The sequence below is a fragment of the Crinia signifera genome, chromosome 19, assembly GCF_055691185.1.
Source record: "Crinia signifera chromosome 19, ASM5569118v1, whole genome shotgun sequence".
In the NCBI taxonomy this organism is placed as follows: domain Eukaryota; kingdom Metazoa; phylum Chordata; class Amphibia; order Anura; family Myobatrachidae; genus Crinia; species Crinia signifera.
In genome coordinates this window covers 7,967,533-7,988,245 of record NC_139226.1, presented here as the reverse complement: position 1 = coordinate 7,988,245, position 20,713 = coordinate 7,967,533, and the positions used below count along the sequence as shown (strand labels likewise).

General features: G+C 44.9%; 1 protein-coding gene across 1 annotated transcript; it reads left to right on the top strand.

Annotated features, from left to right (window-relative positions):
- The first annotated feature begins 705 nt into the window (after positions 1-705).
- Positions 706-19,672, top strand: ATP4A (ATPase H+/K+ transporting subunit alpha). The gene is made up of 23 exons (XM_083161595.1): positions 706-717; positions 5,513-5,644; positions 6,106-6,165; positions 7,348-7,551; positions 7,631-7,744; positions 8,438-8,572; positions 8,774-8,891; positions 9,122-9,390; positions 9,585-9,783; positions 10,238-10,347; positions 10,600-10,734; positions 11,031-11,223; positions 11,597-11,772; positions 11,867-12,003; positions 13,164-13,314; positions 13,630-13,798; positions 14,222-14,376; positions 15,255-15,378; positions 15,606-15,751; positions 16,200-16,333; positions 17,332-17,433; positions 17,628-17,719; positions 19,216-19,672. Exons 1-23 carry the CDS (start codon positions 706-708, stop codon positions 19,242-19,244), a joined length of 3,096 nt encoding a protein of 1,031 aa, XP_083017721.1. The 3' UTR covers positions 19,245-19,672.
- Positions 19,673-20,713: the final 1,041 nt, after the last annotated feature.

Below are 20,713 nucleotides of genomic sequence, written 5' to 3'. Positions count from 1 at the left end.
AGAAGCCGCCTAGCGGCCAATCAGGAGCCGACAGCTTTGGGGCTTATTCATATATTTGCACAAATATATGTAACAAAGATCTCTGAATTACCATGTACAGTAGTATATAAAACTGGTTACTGGTGTTAGTGTGCTGGGGGACTTCCTTATCAGAGTATGTATGACTACACAGGGCACTGATCCCAATCTTTAATATTCTATAGTAAGATGGGGGTAACAGCGCCCCCAATATTTATTTCCTATATTTGTGCTTACATTTGGGGGTAGGTGACATTACGGCCGCAGAAGACACCGTTGATTCTGTCAGCGTGACAGTGTTTATGGGGTTTTGTGTTTGGCTTTCTTTTTGCACACACAACGTTACCCCTACCGCCATGTGTACTGTACCCCAGAAGTGCGGCCCAGCACAAGAGGGGCCCTGCTACAGTTACAGGGAGCATTGTGCAGAGCTGCAGCAGATATTGAAGGACAGAAGAAGGTTCTGTAATCTACTTGTCCTTGTTTTATCACAAGCGTGAGATTGGATCTGAGCTACAGACGTAAAGGTGTAGGGAGTGGGGGAGGGGGGCTGTGATGCACTTCAGGGCTCGGGGAGGGACAATCTGTAGGGCTTTATAAGGTGCCCCAGAGTCCTTGCCAAGATTTGTTGGAACCAACCATCAGTCTGGAGTCTGGACGCAGTCCCCCGAACACCAAATAAGCAACATGGGGAAGAAGGTGAGTGATCCTAGCTAACTAGATATATGTAAATCGCTGATCTCCTTAGTCATTGCCGTCTCATTGACTCTCTAGGAATAAGGGGGTCCAACCTTAAGTATGAGGTCAGCATGGCTAAGTTGGGACGTAGGGGCTGGGGAATAGGACAGCAATCCTGACAGTTTGGGTCAGAAGAGTGGCGTACCTAGATGTGTCATGGTCCCATAGCAAAGAGTTTATAAGGGCACACATGTACCACCCAAAGATGATATATGTATAAGACACATGTAACTGTGACAGGGAAGGTGGCCCCTCTCAGCTCTAGGCCCCATAGCAGCTGCACCTCCCGCACCTATGGTAGCTACACCCCTGTATATAACACATGTAACTGTGACAGGGAAGGTGGCCCCTCTCAGCTCTGGGCCCCATAGCAGCTGCACCTCCCGCACCTATGGTAGCTACACCCCTGTATATAACACATGTAACTGTGACAGGGAAGGTGGCCCCTCTCAGCTCTGGGCCCCATAGCAGCTGCACTCCCTGCACCTATGGTAGCTAGACCCCTGTATATAACACATGTAACTGTGACAGGGAAGGTGGCCCCTCTCAGCTCTGGGCCCCATAGCAGCTGCACCTCCCGCACCTATGGTAGCTACACCCCTGTATATAACACATGTAACTGTGACAGGGAAGGTGGCTCCTTTCAGCTCTGGACCCATAGCAGCTGCACTCCCTGCACCTATGGTAGTTACACCCCTGTATATAACACATGTAACTGTGACAGGGAAGGTGGCCCCTCTCAGCTCTGGACCCATAGCAGCTGCACTCCCTGCACCTATGGTAGTTACACCCCTGTATATAACACATGTAACTGTGACAGGGAAGGTGGCCCCTCTAAGCTCTGGGCCCCATAGCAGCTGCACTCCCTGCACCTATGGTAGCTACACCCCTGTATATAACACATGTAACTGTGACAGGGAAGGTGGCCCCTCTCAGCTCTGGGCCCCATAGCAGCTGCACTCCCTGCACCTATGGTAGCTACACCCCTGTATATAACACATGTAACTGTGACAGGGAAGGTGGCCCCTCTCAGCTCTGAGCCCCATAGCAGCGGCACTCCCTGCACCTATGGTAGCTACACCCCTGTATATAACACATGTAACTGTGACAGGGAAGGTGGCCCCTCTCAGCTCTGGGCCCCATAGCAGCTGCACTCTCTGCACCTATGGTAGCTACACCCCTGTATATAACACATGTAACTGTGACAGGGAAGGTGACCCCTCTCAGCTCTGGCCCCATAGCAGCTGTACCCCCTGCACCTATGGTAGCTACACCCCTGTATATAACACATGTAACTGTGACAGGGAAGGTGGCCCCTCTCAGCTCTGGGCCCCATAGCAGCTGCACTCCCTGCACCTATGGTAGTTACACCCATGTATATAACACATGTAACTGTGACAGGGAAGGTGGCCCCTCTCAGCTCTGGGCCCCATAGCAGCTGCACTCCCTGCACCTATGGTAGCTACACCCTGTATATAACATATATAACTGTGACAGGGAAGGTGGCCCCTCTCAGATCTGGGCCCCATAGCAGCTACACTCCCTGCACCTATGGTAGCTACACCCCTGTATATAACACATGTAACTGTGACAGGGAAGGTGGCCCCTCTCAGCTCTGGGCCCCATAGCAGCTGCACTCCCTGCACCTATGGTGGCTACACCCCTGTATATAACACATGTGGCCCCTCTCAGCTAAGGGCCCCCTGCACCTATGATGGGTACGCCCTTGGGTCAGATGTAGCTTTTCGAGGAGTAATGACCGTATGCTATAACAATAATGGAAAGACAGCAGATTAGACGGAGAAAGCATAAACAAGGCCGGGAAGACACAAGAGACAGAGTTTATTGGTACTGTTGGACCTGTCTATATTTGTATTTCTTGGTGCTTCTCAGCCCCTGAGTCCATTTATTTGGAGACACAAAACCCCCTGCACTTTAATGGCTGACACAAGTCTCAGAGGCAGATTTAATGAATGATTTCTTCTTATCACTCTTTCTGAATGTTAAATTGTGCTCCAGCCAATCAGATCCTAGTTGACGCGAGCTGATTGGCTGGGGCACCATGTATCATTCATAACAGTGATCACATGAATATCACTGGGTGTTCAATCTGCCCCTTTTGGCTGACCTGAGAGGGCACCTGAACCAGTGCAGAAGTTGCCCATGGCAACCAACGAGCTTTGAGGTAGAATTTATCAAGAACATTCTATAAAATGATACGTAAATGCTGATTGGTTACCATGGGCAACTTTTCAAAACTTTTCACTCAACCCCACAGTTACCAATGGTCCTCGCTTTTAAGGCAACATTACATTTTTTAAAGTATTGTCCCTATTTTTATCATTGACCAACTGTGCAGCCCGGTATACATTATAGTGGAGATTATTAGTCTATGGGCCTGATTCAGAGGGGGGCGCTGCTGTGTCAGCACCAGTTGGCAGAGCTAGGGGTGTTACAATATGCAAATGTTTCAGCCCTACCCTGAGCAATTGCATGCGCCAGCTGGGGCCCCCGCTATTTGCTCCCCTGCATGCAGCAGTACCGCCGCTGGGTCGAGACAGACCATCTATGCTGCAGCATTGTTTCGGCCACAGAAATTTGCACCTGTTCTATGTGTCTGTGTCACCTGAGAACGCAGCCGACTCTCCCTGACACATTTGTGGCGCTCACGTGACGTGTCCAAGCGGCAGATATTTTTACGTCTGCTTCTGTCCATCTCCCTGTAGCCGCCTATCATTTTATAGACTGTACTAAATGCCACGCTGATGTTTGTGGTTGCTATGGGCAACATCTGTACTCTTTCACATCTCTAGTCCTGTAACCAGGGTACATCAGTGCACTGGGTGATTGCAGTGGTGTTAGGACAATCTGTAGTCTGTAGAGCACATATAGCTGTTACCCCAGGAGTACAGTACATAGGCTATGAAAACCCTCTGTATCACGGAATATTGGGTAGCTGGGATGGTACTGGTGTGTGCATATACTATAGTGCCCTCTGTCATGTGACATAACCCACATTGGCCACGCCCACAGGCGCTAATGCGGCAGATAACGTATCTCGCCCTTATCATGTACAGGTACAAGCCCTTGTGCAGCAACAACACTAAGTACACCTGGACTGTTTACTCTGCACTCTACAGAAGTGATACCGTATTATAATGGACTTTCTCTGCCTAAACTCATGATTACCATGAATAGAAAGAGTTGTGTTATCAGCAGAGGTGACTTTAGCGCAATGTGTAAATCAGCTCAGGCCTGACAGTGATTGGGCCACTTCACGCCTGCCGGCTTATCACAGGGTATACAAAGACACAGAGATTATAGATGGAGGAACATGCCGTGTAACCGCTGCCTAATAACATAATAATAAAGCACAAATGCAACATTAATACAGGTCAAACACATCTATTACTCACCAGTCAACTTAGTGGATCCATGTACCTAAAATGCAACAAGATAATACTGTAGTAAGTGTACCGGTAAGACATAGAGGAATGACATGGATTATTCCTCTTCTCCTGGAGAGATGTACTAAGGCTTGGAGAGTAATAAAGTGGAGAGAGATAAAGCACCAACCAATCAGTCCCTAACTGTCAAGGTAAAGGCTGTATTTGAAAATTGGCAGTTAGGGGCTGCTTGGTTGGTACTTTATCTCTTCCCTCCCTCTTTATCACTATCCAAAACGTAGTGCATCTGCCCCATGGGGAGATATATCAAAGCTCACAGAGAGATAATGTAATAACCAATCAGCTCTGAGCAATTTTCAAAAACAGACTGTTATATTGTACTTTACCTCTCTCTTTTCAAGCTTAGACACATCTTACCCATGGAGGAGTATTATTATAACTATTATTACGGTTTTACAAAGGACCAAAGACTCCGACATCACTCTAAGGCCTTGTACCCAACTGGAATGGAGAGTAGGACGGGTTATCTCTGGGTTCTGTTCTTGTCTGGAATGGAGAGTAGAACGGGTTATCTCTGAGTTCTGTTCTTGTCTGGAATGGAGAGTAGGACGGGTTATCTCTGGGTTCTGTTCTTGTCTGGAATGGAGAGTAGGACGGGTTATCTCTGGGTTCTGTTCTTGTCTGGAATGGAGAGTAGGATGGGTTATCTCTGGGTTCTGTTCTTGTCTGGAATAGAGAGTAGGACGGGTTATCTCTGGGTTCTGTTCTTGTCTGGAATGGAGAGTAGGACGGGTTATCTCTTGGTTCTTGTCTAGATTAAGAAGCCTTTTAAACAGAGTTGATCATTGTTTATGTAGAGAGCAGGTGACCTTGTGACAAAGGGACAAATTCAGCACACGTGTGTTACACCCTACTGAACACATGGAAGGGGCAGAAAGAGTCACACAGATGGAGGAGACTTTAGTTAATTTCAGGGCTAACCAGTAGAGCGTTTTTCCCAATTAAGTTAAAAATAACACTGGGCTAGGTGAAAGACTTTCACGAGTGCAACATTTCCTGCTGAGCTAGTCATGTAAAATCTAAGCACCTAGCAGCCAAATTCGCTCCTAACGGAGACACCCCACCTGAATTTCGGCCATAGGTCATTTCAGAGCCTTTGACAGATAATCCTGCTGCACATTATCAAACTACGTTGCCTGTTTCAGGATGTACTAATCTGGGGTCACCTTTGATCTGTGAGTCCAGGAAACCTTGTGTTGGATGGGAAGTATTTGGGGGAGAAGCTCCTGCCGTCTGGTGCAAGATGTTTTACCAAGTTATTGTATATTGTCTTCTTCTGTCCCATGTAGGAGAACTACGACATGTACTCGGTGGAGATGGCAAGAGAAGAGCAGGGTGAAATGGATGTCAAAATTAAGAAGAAAGAAAAAGGCGCTAAGAAGAAAGAAAAGCTGGAGAGCATGAAGAAAGAGATGGACATTGTAAGACCTTGGCACCTGCAGTGAAGGGTGTTGGGTAGATTGGTTGGCTGGCAAGCAACGATGTATAAACAGAGGGTGGGCAAGGTGGGATTGAGAAATGAAAAATGATGGACCTCCCAGTATTTTAGAGTGATAGAATGATGGTCGCTCAGTAGAAGTCAATGTATAGTTACATAACTTGTGAAGGCCAACCCATCAGGGCCATACTGGACAGCTGCACCAGGCCCCACAATATCTCTGATATGAATACAAGTGATTAATATTGCTTGGCTTTTTTATACATTATTTCAAGTAGGGGGTGCTCTGGAGCACAGATTACGAGCTCTTGATAGAGGTCAACTTCATTTTTATTTTTTTACCACATGGATGAACAAAGGCTGAAAACATCTGTGTTCTTTCCACTAGATAAATTAATGGTGGTAATCTTACAAAGATGATCACACATGTATTCTTCTTTCTAGAATGACCACGAGATTACAATAGAGGAGCTGGAACTCAAGTATCAGACCAACGTCACCAAAGTAAGTGCAGGATTGATTGGGTGATCTATAAGGGTGCATGGCCGGGGGTCTTCCAATGAGACTGGTGAATAATCTGGTATAATTAACATTCAGTAGTATTGATTAGAGATGTGCTTAGACCGCCGTACTTTGGGTTTGACACAAATTCATCATGCTTTAGTTTTGGTTTGGGATTCGGATTTTGGTTTGGTTCAAACCGATGAAAAATTAAATACTGTATGTTCAGAATTTCGACTCAACACAAATTTTGACAAGAACTGAAGCGAAACCCAGTCTGGATGAACCGAGATCACGTCAGAAACAAGTCCCAGATCTAATCTTCCCATGGTTTAGAATATGGTTTTCAAATCTGAATTTCAGATTTGGATTGCAAAAATTACGTGATTCTAGCTCTTTTATCGATTTTGAATCAAAGACTTTTTATTGATAATCTACCAAACCTAAAAGTTGAATCCTATCTGATGATTCAGAACCAAAATGAAAACACGGAGGTTTACGCATACCTCTATAAAAAAAAACAATAATCATTGATAAAAATCGATACTAATTGATCAAAAAAAAAAGCAAAATTTCCTTTCATTTTTCAATCCAAAACCCCAAATTCATATTTAAAATATGAATTCTGAGCCAAGATCTGGGTTTTCTAAGCTTGTTCAATATGATTTTGCATCTTCAGATGACTGATTTGTTGCTGTAAGCTCAGTTCTGCAACTTTAACTAGAACAACGGCAGTACAGTGTCGGGTGTGGATCAAGTCAACCTTTTCTTGTGTCAACTGTTGGCATGTTGACATTTTGCTTGTTTCGACCTTCTGTCAATTTCGACTTTGTAGTGTAGTGTATCAGTGCTTGCATAATTAGGCAGCTACAGAACCTGTGTAATGCATATGTGTCCTGGAGTAGCGGCACAGTATGGGAACCCTACTTATAACGAGGAGCATCTGTTACTATCTTATGTCTGACTCCTGCCAGGTTCAAGCTCCTGTTACCTGGTCCGGTGCATTCACTAAAACGCTGCCCTGTCTTTCTACATTGAAGCCGTGCTTTCTATGCATGTCTTTATATCATCACATCAATTGCTCCGAGCAATCCTGAAACAGGCCCTTTATGTGAATGATCCTAGAACTGGTAATAATGTTATAATATGTTGTGGACACTACATGATTCCGTGTCCTCCTTGCAGGGCCTGAAGAGCAGTTATGCTGGTGAGGTGCTTCTTAGGGATGGACCCAACGAGCTAAAACCACCCAAAGGGACCCCGGAGTACGTGAAGTTTGCACGGCAGCTGGCGGGGGGGCTGCAGTGCCTGATGTGGGTGGCAGCTTGCATCTGTCTTATTGCTTTTGGAATTGAGGTTTCCCAGGGTGACCTGACCAGTGCGGACAATGTGAGTTGAAAGGGGGGGGGGATCTGACAGCTTCTGATGTATCATAGGTGCGATTGTAATACGCTTCTTTGTCTCATAGCTGTACTTGGCCATCACCCTCATAGCCGTCGTGGTGGTCACCGGATGCTTCGGTTATTACCAGGAATTTAAGAGTACCAACATCATTGCCAGCTTCAAGAACCTTGTGCCACAGGTACAGCAAAAAAGTGACATCTGACTGGTTGCTATGGGTTACATAGTTGTTCAAATTTTTTTTTAAAAGGTGACAATTGTGTGACCGGTAGGTTGCTTAAGCCATAAATTTGACTCATACAGACCCGCCCTCCTCTGATTGGCCCTGCCTCCCATCCCTTGTCGCCATTGCTTGAACCATCACGGTTGGTTCAAACCCATTCAAAGGGCAATTCTACTTAAACTCTGGCTCCATAGATGTTTATGAGTCATTTCTCAACCATCATTGGTGGAACTGCAGGGGATGTGGCACGTCATAGGCCTGATTCCCAAACACAGAATGTTGGGTTTCACAAATTTTGGTGTAAAAAATGTTGACTGTCCTGGAAAAAACAGGTACAAGTAGGAGGCCCAACCATGTAGAGCACACAGGGGCTAGAATGGGTCAAATGATCAGATTACTGTCAGACAACAGGTAACTGTTTTCATAGGAGTCCCATGACACATAATATTATACCTTATTCTATAGTGAAACTAAATTGAGTATTTTCACCCGTAGAACTGCCTAGAAGTAATTAAATTAATGTGACCTGACACACTATCTGCCTGGCAGTCAATATTGATACACCCTACACTCATCTTTTATTTATCAGATATTTATGTTTGTCCATAAGCTAAATTGTTAATTTCTACTTTCTTTTCTTCATATTTTTAGCAAGCCACGGTTCTGCGAGACGGAGAGAAATTTCAGATCAATGCCAACCAGCTGGTGGTGGGTGATCTGGTAGAGATAAAGGGCGGAGATCGTGTGCCAGCTGATATCAGAATTATCACAGCCCAAGGGTGTAAGGTAAGACCCTTCAACCTCTCAAGACTCCTGGAGTATAGATCTAATTCTACAATTTCTGATGATGAATGATGGTACTACAATCTTCATCAGCAGATAGTAACATTAAAGTGCTCACATTTAAGGCCATCTGTGAACGCACGCAAGGACTACAGATGTTGTTATATCACTGATAAGTCATTCCTGGTGCCTCCATTTTTTTAGGTGGACAATTCATCTCTAACAGGTGAATCCGAACCTCAGACTCGTTCTCCAGAATATACTCACGAAAGTCCACTGGAGACAAGGAACATCGCCTTCTTCTCTACCATGTGTCTGGAGGGTAAGACAACAATGGTTTACCACTAAAACTTGTAAAGAGACATACTAAGGCCATTGTATGAGGCAGCAGGATTTGGGGGATGGTTAGTTATGAGATACCAAGGTTAAACATGGTTGATGTAAGTGCCAAAAAATTCTAAAAATCCTAAATTATTACGGACAGGAGACACTTTAAAGTGCAGAAGTGTAACAGAAGTTCTATACTGTAAGTAATTCTTGGCTGTTTTACAGGTACTGCCACTGCAATAGTTATTAACACGGGTGACCGTACCATCATTGGTCGTATTGCCAGTTTGGCTTCAGGTGTGGGCAATGAGAAGACTCCCATAGCCATTGAGATTGAGCACTTTGTCGACATCATCGCTGGGCTGGCCATCTTCTTCGGAGCAACCTTCTTTGTGGTTGCTATGGTCATCGGATATCCCTTCCTTAGGGCCATGGTCTTCTTCATGGCTATAGTGGTAGCTTATGTCCCAGAAGGTCTCCTGGCCACTGTCACGGTGAGCTCACTTAACGCAAAAACTTGAACATGCAACCTAAACATTAAATACACACAAAGACTGATGGGAGACACGTGTTTTGCCAATGTCAGTAGATGAAATTAATGTTACTTTTCATGGTAAAATAAGCTTTACATCCTAACTCCAGTCCATCTCCAGCGTTGTTAACCCTATGGTCCTCTGTCCTCTGTCAGGTGTGTCTGTCTCTCACGGCCAAACGTCTAGCCAGAAAAAATTGTGTGGTGAAGAACCTTGAGGCTGTGGAAACCCTGGGCTCTACATCTGTGATCTGCTCAGACAAGACAGGAACGTTGACCCAAAACCGGATGACGGTGTCTCACTTGTGGTTCGACAACCAGATCCACTCAGCTGACACCACTGAAGATCAGTCAGGTGAACATCTATATGAGGACAACCCATCATAAGATGATGAAGCAGGTTTATGGCAGGGGAAAGTGGGCAGTAGTCCTGGGCCACAAACTTCTGTAGAATGATTTGAGATAGCTAGTCTGAATTATAAGGATATTTTATGTCATTGAGGAACTTTGGTGCAATATATATAAAACTTTATAACTTAGCATCCCTTTTTTCCTGTACATTGTTATGATTATTTCGACTGCCCTTATCATTTCAATGTAGTGCCAAAACATTTCTGCACCTCTTGGTTACAACTTTACCCTTGACCATTAGGACCTGGCTTAATTTCAAGAATGGACCATTGCTGAGTACAAACTTTGATCTTGTAGTAGCTGATCAGGCTCCAATCTTATGACCGCAGTAAGAATGAAAGCCCCGATATTACTGAAATTTGCTCTCCTGGTGACCTCCTAATTTACTTTCTTTTTAGGCCAAAGCTTTGACCAGACATCAGACACCTGGAGAGCTCTTAGTAGGGTGGTCAGCCTCTGCAACAGAGCCTCCTTCAAGGGTGGTCAGGACGGAGTACCAGTACCCAAGGTAAGAACTGGATGGATATTTCACAACCAATGGATCAGTTACTGTAAATCATAGTACAAAAAAATTGCAGTGGGCTTGCGGCCAACACCCTGGCACTACTGAGGTGTAAGGCATTTTTGTGCCTCATGCCTCACTAGTCACTAATCCCTTGTGAATTTTTAGATTCCTCCTACAAAATACCTGTAGACCCTTAGAATTACAATAGTATCAGAGTGGCCCCTTCATTGAGTGATTGGTCCATTTATCCAACAGCGTATTGTGATTGGAGATGCCTCAGAGACAGCACTGCTGAAGTTCTCAGAGCTAACAGTCGGCAACGTCATAGAGTACAGAGAGCGGTTCAAGAAAGCGACAGAGGTCCCATTCAACTCAACCAACAAGTTCCAGGTGAGACAACCAGGTCTGCCTGTCTGTCTATCCACATATGCATAGTGAAGTAATCAGCCTGTAGCTTGGGATAACTGCTTCCTTGCATCTGACCACGGTGGACTTCTCTGTATAATGATACGACATGGTGGCAACTTGAACCTTCATGGACGAAAAGCTCAACAGAAACCCTTCCAAAGAGAACCATTGTTTAGCCATCCCAAAGAAAATAAACATTTACGCCAACAGGCAGCTCACTAGGTGCAAGTTATCTTGTTACAGGAGTTCTAAGCACAACAATGTCCATTCTTCCCCAGCTATCCATCCATGAGCTGCAGGACCCCCTGGATCTGCGGTACCTCATGGTAATGAAGGGAGCCCCAGAACGTATCCTAGAGAGATGCTCTACAATCTTGATCAAAGGTCAGGAGATTGCCCTGGATGAGCAGTGGCAGGAGGCCTTCCAGACAGCGTACATGGACCTGGGTGGACTGGGAGAAAGAGTGTTGGGTAAGTATTGCTGGAGTCACAAGAAGCCACCAGGGTTACATTAACAGGTACAAAGTGCTATTATAGAGAACACAAATAATTACTCTGTGTTTAGAGTAAGAAGGACATGTGTATCTAGTTTTGGATCAGTGGAAGGGTCCATCTTTTTTTAATCTGCTAGATTGGTAGTGAACCTTTCCCCTGCCTCTCATTTTCATAATACAGCCAATGACATAGCTATGGGTTCCAATCATTTCTAGTTACACCCCTAATTGCAATGATTATTTTATTTTAAGGCAAATAGTAAGCCACATAGTCGGTCTATAAGGAGGAGTTCAGTGCGCAGTGCATTGTGGGTGAGAGACAGGGTCTCACTATTATTTACTCTGACCAGGATTCTGCCACCTTTACCTCAATGAGAAGGAATATCCCCGGGGATTTAACTTTGACACAGAAGATATGAACTTCCCCACCAGCGGCTTGTGCTTTGCAGGGTTGATCTCCATGATTGACCCACCTCGTGCCACCGTCCCTGATGCCGTCATGAAATGCAGAACCGCCGGGATCCGAGTGAGTAGATGGGAAATATATATATCTACTGTATATATATATAGGAGAGTGGTCATGCATTATGGAATATGCAATCCCTATGCTCTTTCCCCAGGTCATCATGGTCACAGGAGATCATCCAATCACTGCCAAGGCCATAGCAGCCAGTGTGGGCATCATCTCAGAGGGCAGCGAGACAGTGGAGGATATTGCTGCACGTCTGCGCATTCCAGTTGAACAAGTGAACAAGCGGTATGAGTAATGGGCACGACATATAAATATAAAGTAAAAAAATGTTGGGGGCACTCCTTGTAACCTCGATGACCACACTGGCAGCCTAAGCAATGCCAGTGAGTCCAGTAGGGCTTAGGGGAGATGAAATAAGTCTTGGAGAGAGATGCAGTGGAGAGATAAAGAGCCACATCTTTAAAAAGTGATCAAACTGGTTGCGTAGGATAAAGGGTGCTTGAGCCAATCAGCTCCCAACTGTCATTTTTCAAACACATAGCAGTTGAGAGCTGATTGGCTGGAGCACCGATTATCATATGAATCGGGTTTGATCACTCATTGGTAAATGAGCCCCATAGTACCAATCAGTACCTACCTGCCATGTTAAGGGCAGTTTGAAAAAGGATGATGCACATTCTATTGAAGATACATAATACTTGACCAAGGCCCAAGGTACCCAAAGTAGCTTCGGATACATACTGTCCCAGCCGATTACTGCGATCTATAGATGAAGGACTTTTAGCAATACCTGCTGTAGGATCTCCCGTAATTCATCTTGGGGCCTTGCTTTCAGCCATGTGGCTAAGACTCTGTGAAACTCACTGTTACTTGTGTAGTTTCACGGCGCCAGCATGGCGCTACTTCCGGGTTCTACGCTCGCCACAAACTTTTCTAAAAAAAACTAACTTAACTCCATGCCAACATGGATAGTTCATACCTCCACTATCCATGTTGGCATGGAGTTGATTTTAAATAGCGTGGCGAGCGTAGCGAGCCACCGAGCCCGCAGCGTGGGCGAGCGAAGCCGTGAAACTACACAGTGAAACTACACGAGTACCAACTCACTTCCCCACACAGTTTGAGAGGCCCCCAGTCTAGAATCCTTCAAAAACAGACCCAAGACTTTCATGTTTACTCAAGCATTTCCATAATTCCCTTAAGTATCATTTATGAAAATATTTTCTGTACTTCATTATTCCTGTACTGTATTACATTCATTCTGTTAATCGCCTTGAGTCCTATTGGAGAAAGAGCGCTACAGTATATAAAACTATTATTATTATTCTTAGAACTAGAGTCAATGGTAGTCTACTTAATGCCCAGCCTAGCCTATACTTACTAATTATATATATACACCCTATGTATCTGCCCACTAACCATCCCAAATGTGACCCGCCTTCCAGGGATGCTCGTGCCTGTGTCATTAATGGCGGACAGCTGAAGGACATGACCAGTGAGGAGTTGGTGGAGTCGCTGAAGTTGCATCCGGAGATGGTCTTCGCCCGTACCTCCCCCCAACAGAAGCTGATCATTGTGGAGAGCTGTCAGAAACTGGTATAACTTCTGTTTTATTACCGATACCCAGTGTCCATGCCATCCCATTATATTATGTAGTGCCATGTAATGATGAGGAATGAAACCAAGGGTAGAGCCACAGAGGAACCTGCTCTGGAGATCTTAGAACCTTATGTGTCTTTGGTGCTCTTGCTCTAAGTTCTCTTGCCGGACCTCTGCCATTAGCCATAGCCACTGAATAAGAGCGGGAACATGCGACCGTACAGCCACAGCTAGAATGTGTGCTCTTATGTAACCCCCAACAGCCAAGGAGACAGTCATTGTCCACTAACACAAATTTTCCTTTTGACTTAGGGAGCCATTGTAGCAGTAACGGGGGATGGTGTCAACGACTCTCCCGCTCTGAAGAAGGCCGATATCGGAGTCGCCATGGGAATCGCGGGATCGGATGCCGCAAAGAACGCAGCCGACATGATCCTGCTGGATGATAACTTTGCGTCTATCGTCACAGGAGTGGAACAGGGTGAGCTGTACCATGGCGCCATCTAGGGGCAACCCTGGTGAAAAGCAAGAAGCAAGACAAGGGGAGATTTGTCAAAGCTAGGGGAGAGATCAAGTACAAAACAATCAGCTCCTAGCAGTCATTTTTCAAACACAGCTTGTAACATTGCAATTAGGAGGTTGGTACTTTATCTCTCTCCAAATTATCTCCAATGTGTGATAAATTCCCACAAAGTTGCAGCTAGTGGTAGAAATAATGACATTTTATATGTGTTACATAAAACCTGTGATATGCCCTGTATAACACACGCGATGCTGCCACTCTAGCGCCACCTATGGGAAGCAACTACCTACAAGCACACATAACTACAAGCATACAAAAAATCTAATGTTGCTCTCAACTAATGTGCACCAACAACTTCATCATAGCTGCTTTCTCCCACAGGACGTCTCATTTTTGACAATCTGAAGAAATCTATTGCCTACACATTGACCAAGAACATCCCAGAACTGGCGCCATATCTCATCTACATCACGGCCAGCGTCCCCCTGCCCCTGGGCTGTATCACCATCCTCTTCATTGAGCTGTGTACGGACATTGTGAGTAATGCTGATACACGCGTCATCACGCATGTCCTCAAGTCCAGTCTTTCAAGTGTCATCAAGCACATGTATGGCGTTCTATTGCAAAAATGATTTCTAATTTATCTACTTGTGAGCTAAAGAATTCAACTGACTTTTCAAAATGAGTCGAAAATAAGTCTAACTACCAAACGGATTCACGTTATGGCAGCCTGTGGGCTAATGTAGCCAAATTTTACTGTCTAGAAGTTGGTAAACTTATCTGTGCCCACAGAATCCTATTGGGGGGGGCACAACTCTTAATTAAATATTAATATTCCCCTTAATCCTCCCCCTTCTGACACTTCACTACCCTCCTGGCGATTGTGGCACAACACTGGCCTGATCTCCATAATAGAAAAATAGATGGTCTAGTCCAGGCATGTCCAAACTATGGCCCTCCACATGTTGTGAAACTACAAGTCCCTTCATGCCTTGCCCCAGTTTTGCTATTAGGGAATGCTAAAACTATGGCAATGCATGCTGGGATGTGTAGTTTCACAACAGCTTTAGGGCCACAGTTTGGAAATGCATGGTCTAACCTATCTACTTGTGAGCTGAATATATCAGCAGCCATTTTAACAATAGTTTAAGGGGTGCATTTTCTAAGATGGGAGTTCTATTGAACAACCAATCAGATTCAACTTAATTATTTTATACTTTTTGGCAGAGCATATATAGAATTTAATTGGTTGCTACGGGCAACATTCCATTTTCAAAAAAACTCCCATCTTAGTAAATATACCCCTAAAAGAAAGGAATTGGACTTCCACCTGATGGTTAGAGGTTGAGGGTGGATTTTGCTGCATATTTTGGTGACAAATTAATGTCTATTATCTATAATTCCATCCATCCAGTTCCCCTCTGTGTCTCTGGCCTATGAGAGAGCCGAGAGTGACATCATGCATCTTAAACCAAGGAATCCCCGTCGGGACCGTCTGGTTAATGAGGCCTTGGCTGTCTACTCCTACTTCCAGATTGGTAAGTAAGCATAAAATGGCATTTTATAATTCACAATTACATATACAGCAGATTTGTTCATTATTTTATGCAAGTACAACATTGACATAAACAGCTCCCTCTAGTGGCTGATAACTGGAATCTAAAACTTTGCCAGATTACATAACCTGCATTGTCCTCTGGATATCTTCTTCTTAAGCATTCCTTGTGATAACTGGTTAACAACATCCTTCCTCTCTGCGTCCCAGGTGTCATTCAGTCCTTTGCTGGCTTTGTGGACTATTTCACAGTAATGGCCCAGGAGGGCTGGTTCCCGGCCTACTGTCTGGGGCTCCGTGCCAACTGGGAGAACCAGCACTTACAGGATTTGCAGGACAGCTACGGGCAGGAATGGGTACGGAATAACGGGTTATTTCTGGGTACAAGAGGCGCTTCATTCCAAAGCTAATTATAATAGACTGCCTAGGTATTTTAATGCAGTGGTTCCCAACCTCAGCCCTCAAGTACCCACAACAGTTCACGTTTTCCAGATCCGTACACAGAATCACAAGTGAAATAATTAGCTACACCTGTGGATCTTTTAAAACATGTCAGTGAGTAATAAGTGCACCTGTGGAAAACATAAACTGTTGGGGGTACTTGAGGACCAGGGTTGGGAACCATGATTTGTACGGATGCTTTTCTACACAATCATTTTTTTGCACCTTAAAAATCCAACACATATGATCTAAAAAAAAATAATGAAGTGATTGTAGGGAATGGGCACCCTCACAGCGATATACCATCTGGGGGGGGGGGGGGTCGTTACAGGTTACATTAACTCTGCTGTCTGTTCTTTCCAGACTTTCAGTCAGAGACTGTACCAACAGTACAACTGTTACACCGTCTTCTTCATCAGTATCGAGATCTGTCAGATCTCTGACGTGCTCATCAGGAAGACCCGACGTCTGTCCGTCTTCCAGCAAGGATTCTTTAGGTATGTTCCTGCAGCCGCTGCCGTCTTCCTATGACCGGAATACGCATCACATTGTCAGTCATACATCCAGGTCTAGCCGCTGTGACTTCCCATCATAATCCCTGCCTAGAACTGTAAATGAGGGATACAAACAGATTGGTTGCTATGGGTTTCTTCTCTGTTATCTGCTTGATACAGCAACCTTTGTTCACAGTAATGCTGGCAACGGCATCTGATTTTACCTGATCAAGCACCTTCGCAGGTCCGAATTCACAAAAAAGTGCTCGCGATGGAATGGCGATTGCTTTTTGGAGAATTCCATCCGCTGTAAAGTGTCCCCGGTCCCGTGATAATTCACACTTGCGAATCAACCGTGGCTAACAGGATCGACCTCAAAAGATGACAAATTAACCGTCCGGCTGATTCGCCAAACTGACAATAGGGAAATGTGTACACACTCCCCTACCGTCAGCACGATGTATTGCGGCGGATGACAAAACCGGAAAGGCATTTACAAGAGGTGTGACTCAGCGCACAGACCGTGCCTAGGTCAACAGTCAACACCGAATGCTCGACAGTTTTTCACATGTTTTTGGTGTCAATGTCAACACCTGAGCACGTCGACACGCAAATATTATACCATGCGGCTTACCAAATCAGAACACTGATGCCTGTACACCACAATGTGCCTATATATCTGCTGAGCTATCGGCAGTTGGTTGTGCGCGCACAGACAGATCGCCGGTACACACCCACAGTATATCGGCCAATATGCAACTGAACACCCGATAATCGGCCAGTGTGTAGCCAGTATAAATGTCTATGGGCTTTGTATCTCTTCCATGGATGCGTTAGAGCCTGGGGTGCCAATGTCGATATGGCTAATGGTATCTGGTAGCGCTAAATAAAAGGATTTCACATTTTCTGTAGATTTACTTCATTCCTGTCTTCTATAATCATTTTCCTCCGATGTACGTTTTGCACGATTAAACCCCTATGTGATCTATTTTCTGTCACAGAAATAAAGTTTTGGTGATCGCCATCGTCTTCCAGCTGTGTCTGGGCAACTTCCTCTGCTACTGCCCAGGAATGCCAAACGTCTTCAACTTTATGCCAATTCGGTAAGCGGAACAGAAGTCAGCGCAGAACATTCCCATCAGATTGGTGCAGACAGAGGAGCTAATGGCTTCGATCTCAGTGCCATGTTCAGCAGAATAATCTGAATGGCGGCGATATTCAGCTTTGTTCCCCCACGTCAGAGTTTACTGGACATTTTTATTAGATTGTTTCTAAATTGAATCCTGTGTTTAACCAGGTTCCAATGGTGGCTGGTTCCCGTGCCATTTGGTATTCTCATATTCGTCTATGATGAAATCCGTAAACTTGGAGTCCGCAGAAACCCAGGAAGTGAGTACAGTTATGGGAATGTTACAAAATGATCTGTGTGTATTAGATAATAATGATATATACTGTATTCATGGTTTGCCAAGATGAAACTGTCAGATGTTATTTGCACTTTAACATTATTACAATTTATGTAATATCATATAAAAAGCCTAAAAAGGTACAAATATATAAGTTCAATTAGAAACATTCTTCTATCGTATGTTCCGGTGGGATGTACCACACAAAATTCTAAGCATTCAGTTACAGTCACTGATACCCCTTTCACACCAGAAAATGCAGGGACCCAGTCTGGTGTGTGAAGGGGTGGGAAAGAGGTGGGAGGAGGCTGTCAGAAGGCGGGCAGGAGGCTTGATGGCGGCAGGATGGCAGCGAATACTGACCCCAGTTGCTGGTCCTCGGTGCAGGCCAGGGATCCACACAGGCGGCGGGCGCAGATGACGCAGCTCTCCGGCAGCAGTAAGGGCGTCGGAGAGCTGCGTCATCTTCATCCGCCGCTGTCCTGTCATTTGCACCCACCGTCTGTGTGGATCCCCGGCCTGACAGCACACCGAGGACCGGCAACGTGGATAAGTATCCCCTAGCCCTTTCACACCGGCCAGGTTCCCGGGTTGAACCTGGGAACATCTATCAGAGCTGGGCACAGACAAATTGGTATCCGGGGAGAGAAACCCCACCTCTCTGATATGATGGAAGGGGTGTAAATTAAAGCTTCTTAAAGTGTTTCAGCAATGTTATATTGCTTTATAGGTACTTATGTATTATCTGGGCTCCCATGTAAAATGCACCCCATTTTTTCATACCCCTACTCTCCAACTACGCATGGAGTTGACTTTATAGTGTGGCAAACGCAGCGAGCCCCGCAGTCTCATAAGAAAAACGGGAGCCCAGATATTACATAAGTACCGCGTTATGTCTTCATGACCAGAACATCTGTTGATAATGGATTTTGGCCAACCAACCAACCCGGGAAATTTGGCTGGTGTGAATGGGGTATAAGGCACATAATTTGCTAATTGACCCAACTACCTAAAAATGAAAACAATCCTGTAAGTGCTTGGTAACTTCTGGGTTTCCCTAACGTAAGATCCACCCCTGACAATACATCTTAAGTTAATAATAATATCACTCTCTACAAGGAGATCCGGTTGGTCCTACTCCACAAAACTAGGACTTATTCCATTATCAACAGATGTTCGGGTCATGAAGACGAAACACAATATAACATTGCTGAAACACACTTTGAAAAGCTTTTAGTTACACCCCTTGCACCATAGCAGAGAGGTGGGGGTATCTCTCCCTAGATCCCAATTTGTCTGCGCCCAGCTTTGATAGTTCATGAAAGTGAAAGCATGTGATAAACACTGCACGCACCTACACCTCTAGGGAACATAAACAATTAGGGAATACTTTTATAGTGGTAGAATTGTCATTAAACAACCCAGACCTTTACTTGCCATTTTTTTCCACTGTGTGACCCCTTTCTGGTTTATCCGCAGGTTGGTTTGACAAGGAACTGTATTATTAGATGTTCCCAAACCTTACCATACACCTACGCAGATGAAGACACAGGAAGCCTATTCTGGATTTTTCTCCATCGATTTTATTTCTGTCACAAGAAAGCAATCAGTGTATATATTTATAGAAAGAAACCTGGACAGTTGATTTCAGGAACGGCTCTTCCTGCGGCCTTTGCTGGTCAGGCTCTGTCAAAGATCAGCACTGCTGGCATACGTAACGCAGAGCGAGGTGAAGGGCGCACTGTTCCTCTGAGTGCACGGTAACCAACTTACTCCACACCACCGCAGAACAGCGCCACAGGAAAAAGGGTGTTTGTGTGACATAAAGGGTATTATCGTGTGGAATTATAGCCCTGTATAATGGATTTTACTTATTCAAATACATTATTTCATGTATAATAACCTGCTGTTATATAAAAACGTTGTAATAAGCAAAAGATGCAATAAAAATGAACAAAAAGTTCTATAAAATGGGAATGTCACAAGACAGCTCTTTGCGTATGGATGGAAGGGAAAAGGTCCGGTCATATATTCCTATACATAAATCCTATATTGGAATTATCCTTTATTTACATGGTTTCACAAAGTACAAAAACAGGGGCCATTGTATGGAGTACATGTTAGTAAAACAAAGGGAAGGAGAAGCAGGTGAGAGATCGCCCTACATTCTAATAGGGAGGGGGAGACAGGTAGGTTTGACACAGAGGGGAGATTTACTAAGATGGGAATTCTAGTTCACATGGGATGTTGCTATGGGTAACCAATCAGAATCTACTTATTTAGCACCCTCTGGAAGGTAATAGATTAGATCTGATTGGTTGCCCATAGCTATAATCCCATGTGTAATAGAAATCACATTTTAGTAAATTTCCCCCAGATTGTGTAGACCGTGAGTGTGGAAAAGAGGGGTTAGGATTATTGGTGGCTCGGTTTTGGGGAAGAAGTTGGTCTTAAAAGCCTGTTTGAAGTATTGTAAAGAGGTGGAGTCTCAGATGGAGAGAAATCCAGAGGTAGGAATAGCAGCATGACCAAAATCAGAGATGGAGGAAATAAGGCAGGCAGGAATGTGATGGGAGAGGGAGGTCAGAGATGTAAATGGGGAGGATTAGGTGACTAAAGGCCCCCATACACTATGCGATTTTGGGACGATTTCATCCGATTTCGGCACTTTGTGCCGATAATCGGGTGATATCGGCCCAAAATCGTAGGTGTGGGATATCTGATCCGATCCGATCCGATGCGCGGTCCCGTGCGCATCGGACCGGATCAGGGAGGTCGGACGGTCTGTACATACGATCACGTCCGACCTCCCTGTATGCATATGCCTGCCACCTGACAGGCATATGCATACAGACACCGGGGGGGGCAGCAGGTCCCTGAGCGAGTGCTGCTGACTGACCTGGCCGGGCAGTGTACTTACACATAGCAGCAGCGGGGACGGGCAGCGCAGTGGCGGCTATTAGATTTTTAAAATACT

Excerpts from the sequence above, each read along its gene's own strand:
- ATP4A (XM_083161595.1), top strand. Across the intron at positions 9,784-10,237 it reads CACCACTGAAGATCAGTCAG|GCCAAAGCTTTGACCAGACA; the intron begins GTGAACATCTAT and ends CTTTCTTTTTAG. Across the intron at positions 11,224-11,596 it reads ACTGGGAGAAAGAGTGTTGG|GATTCTGCCACCTTTACCTC; the intron begins GTAAGTATTGCT and ends TACTCTGACCAG.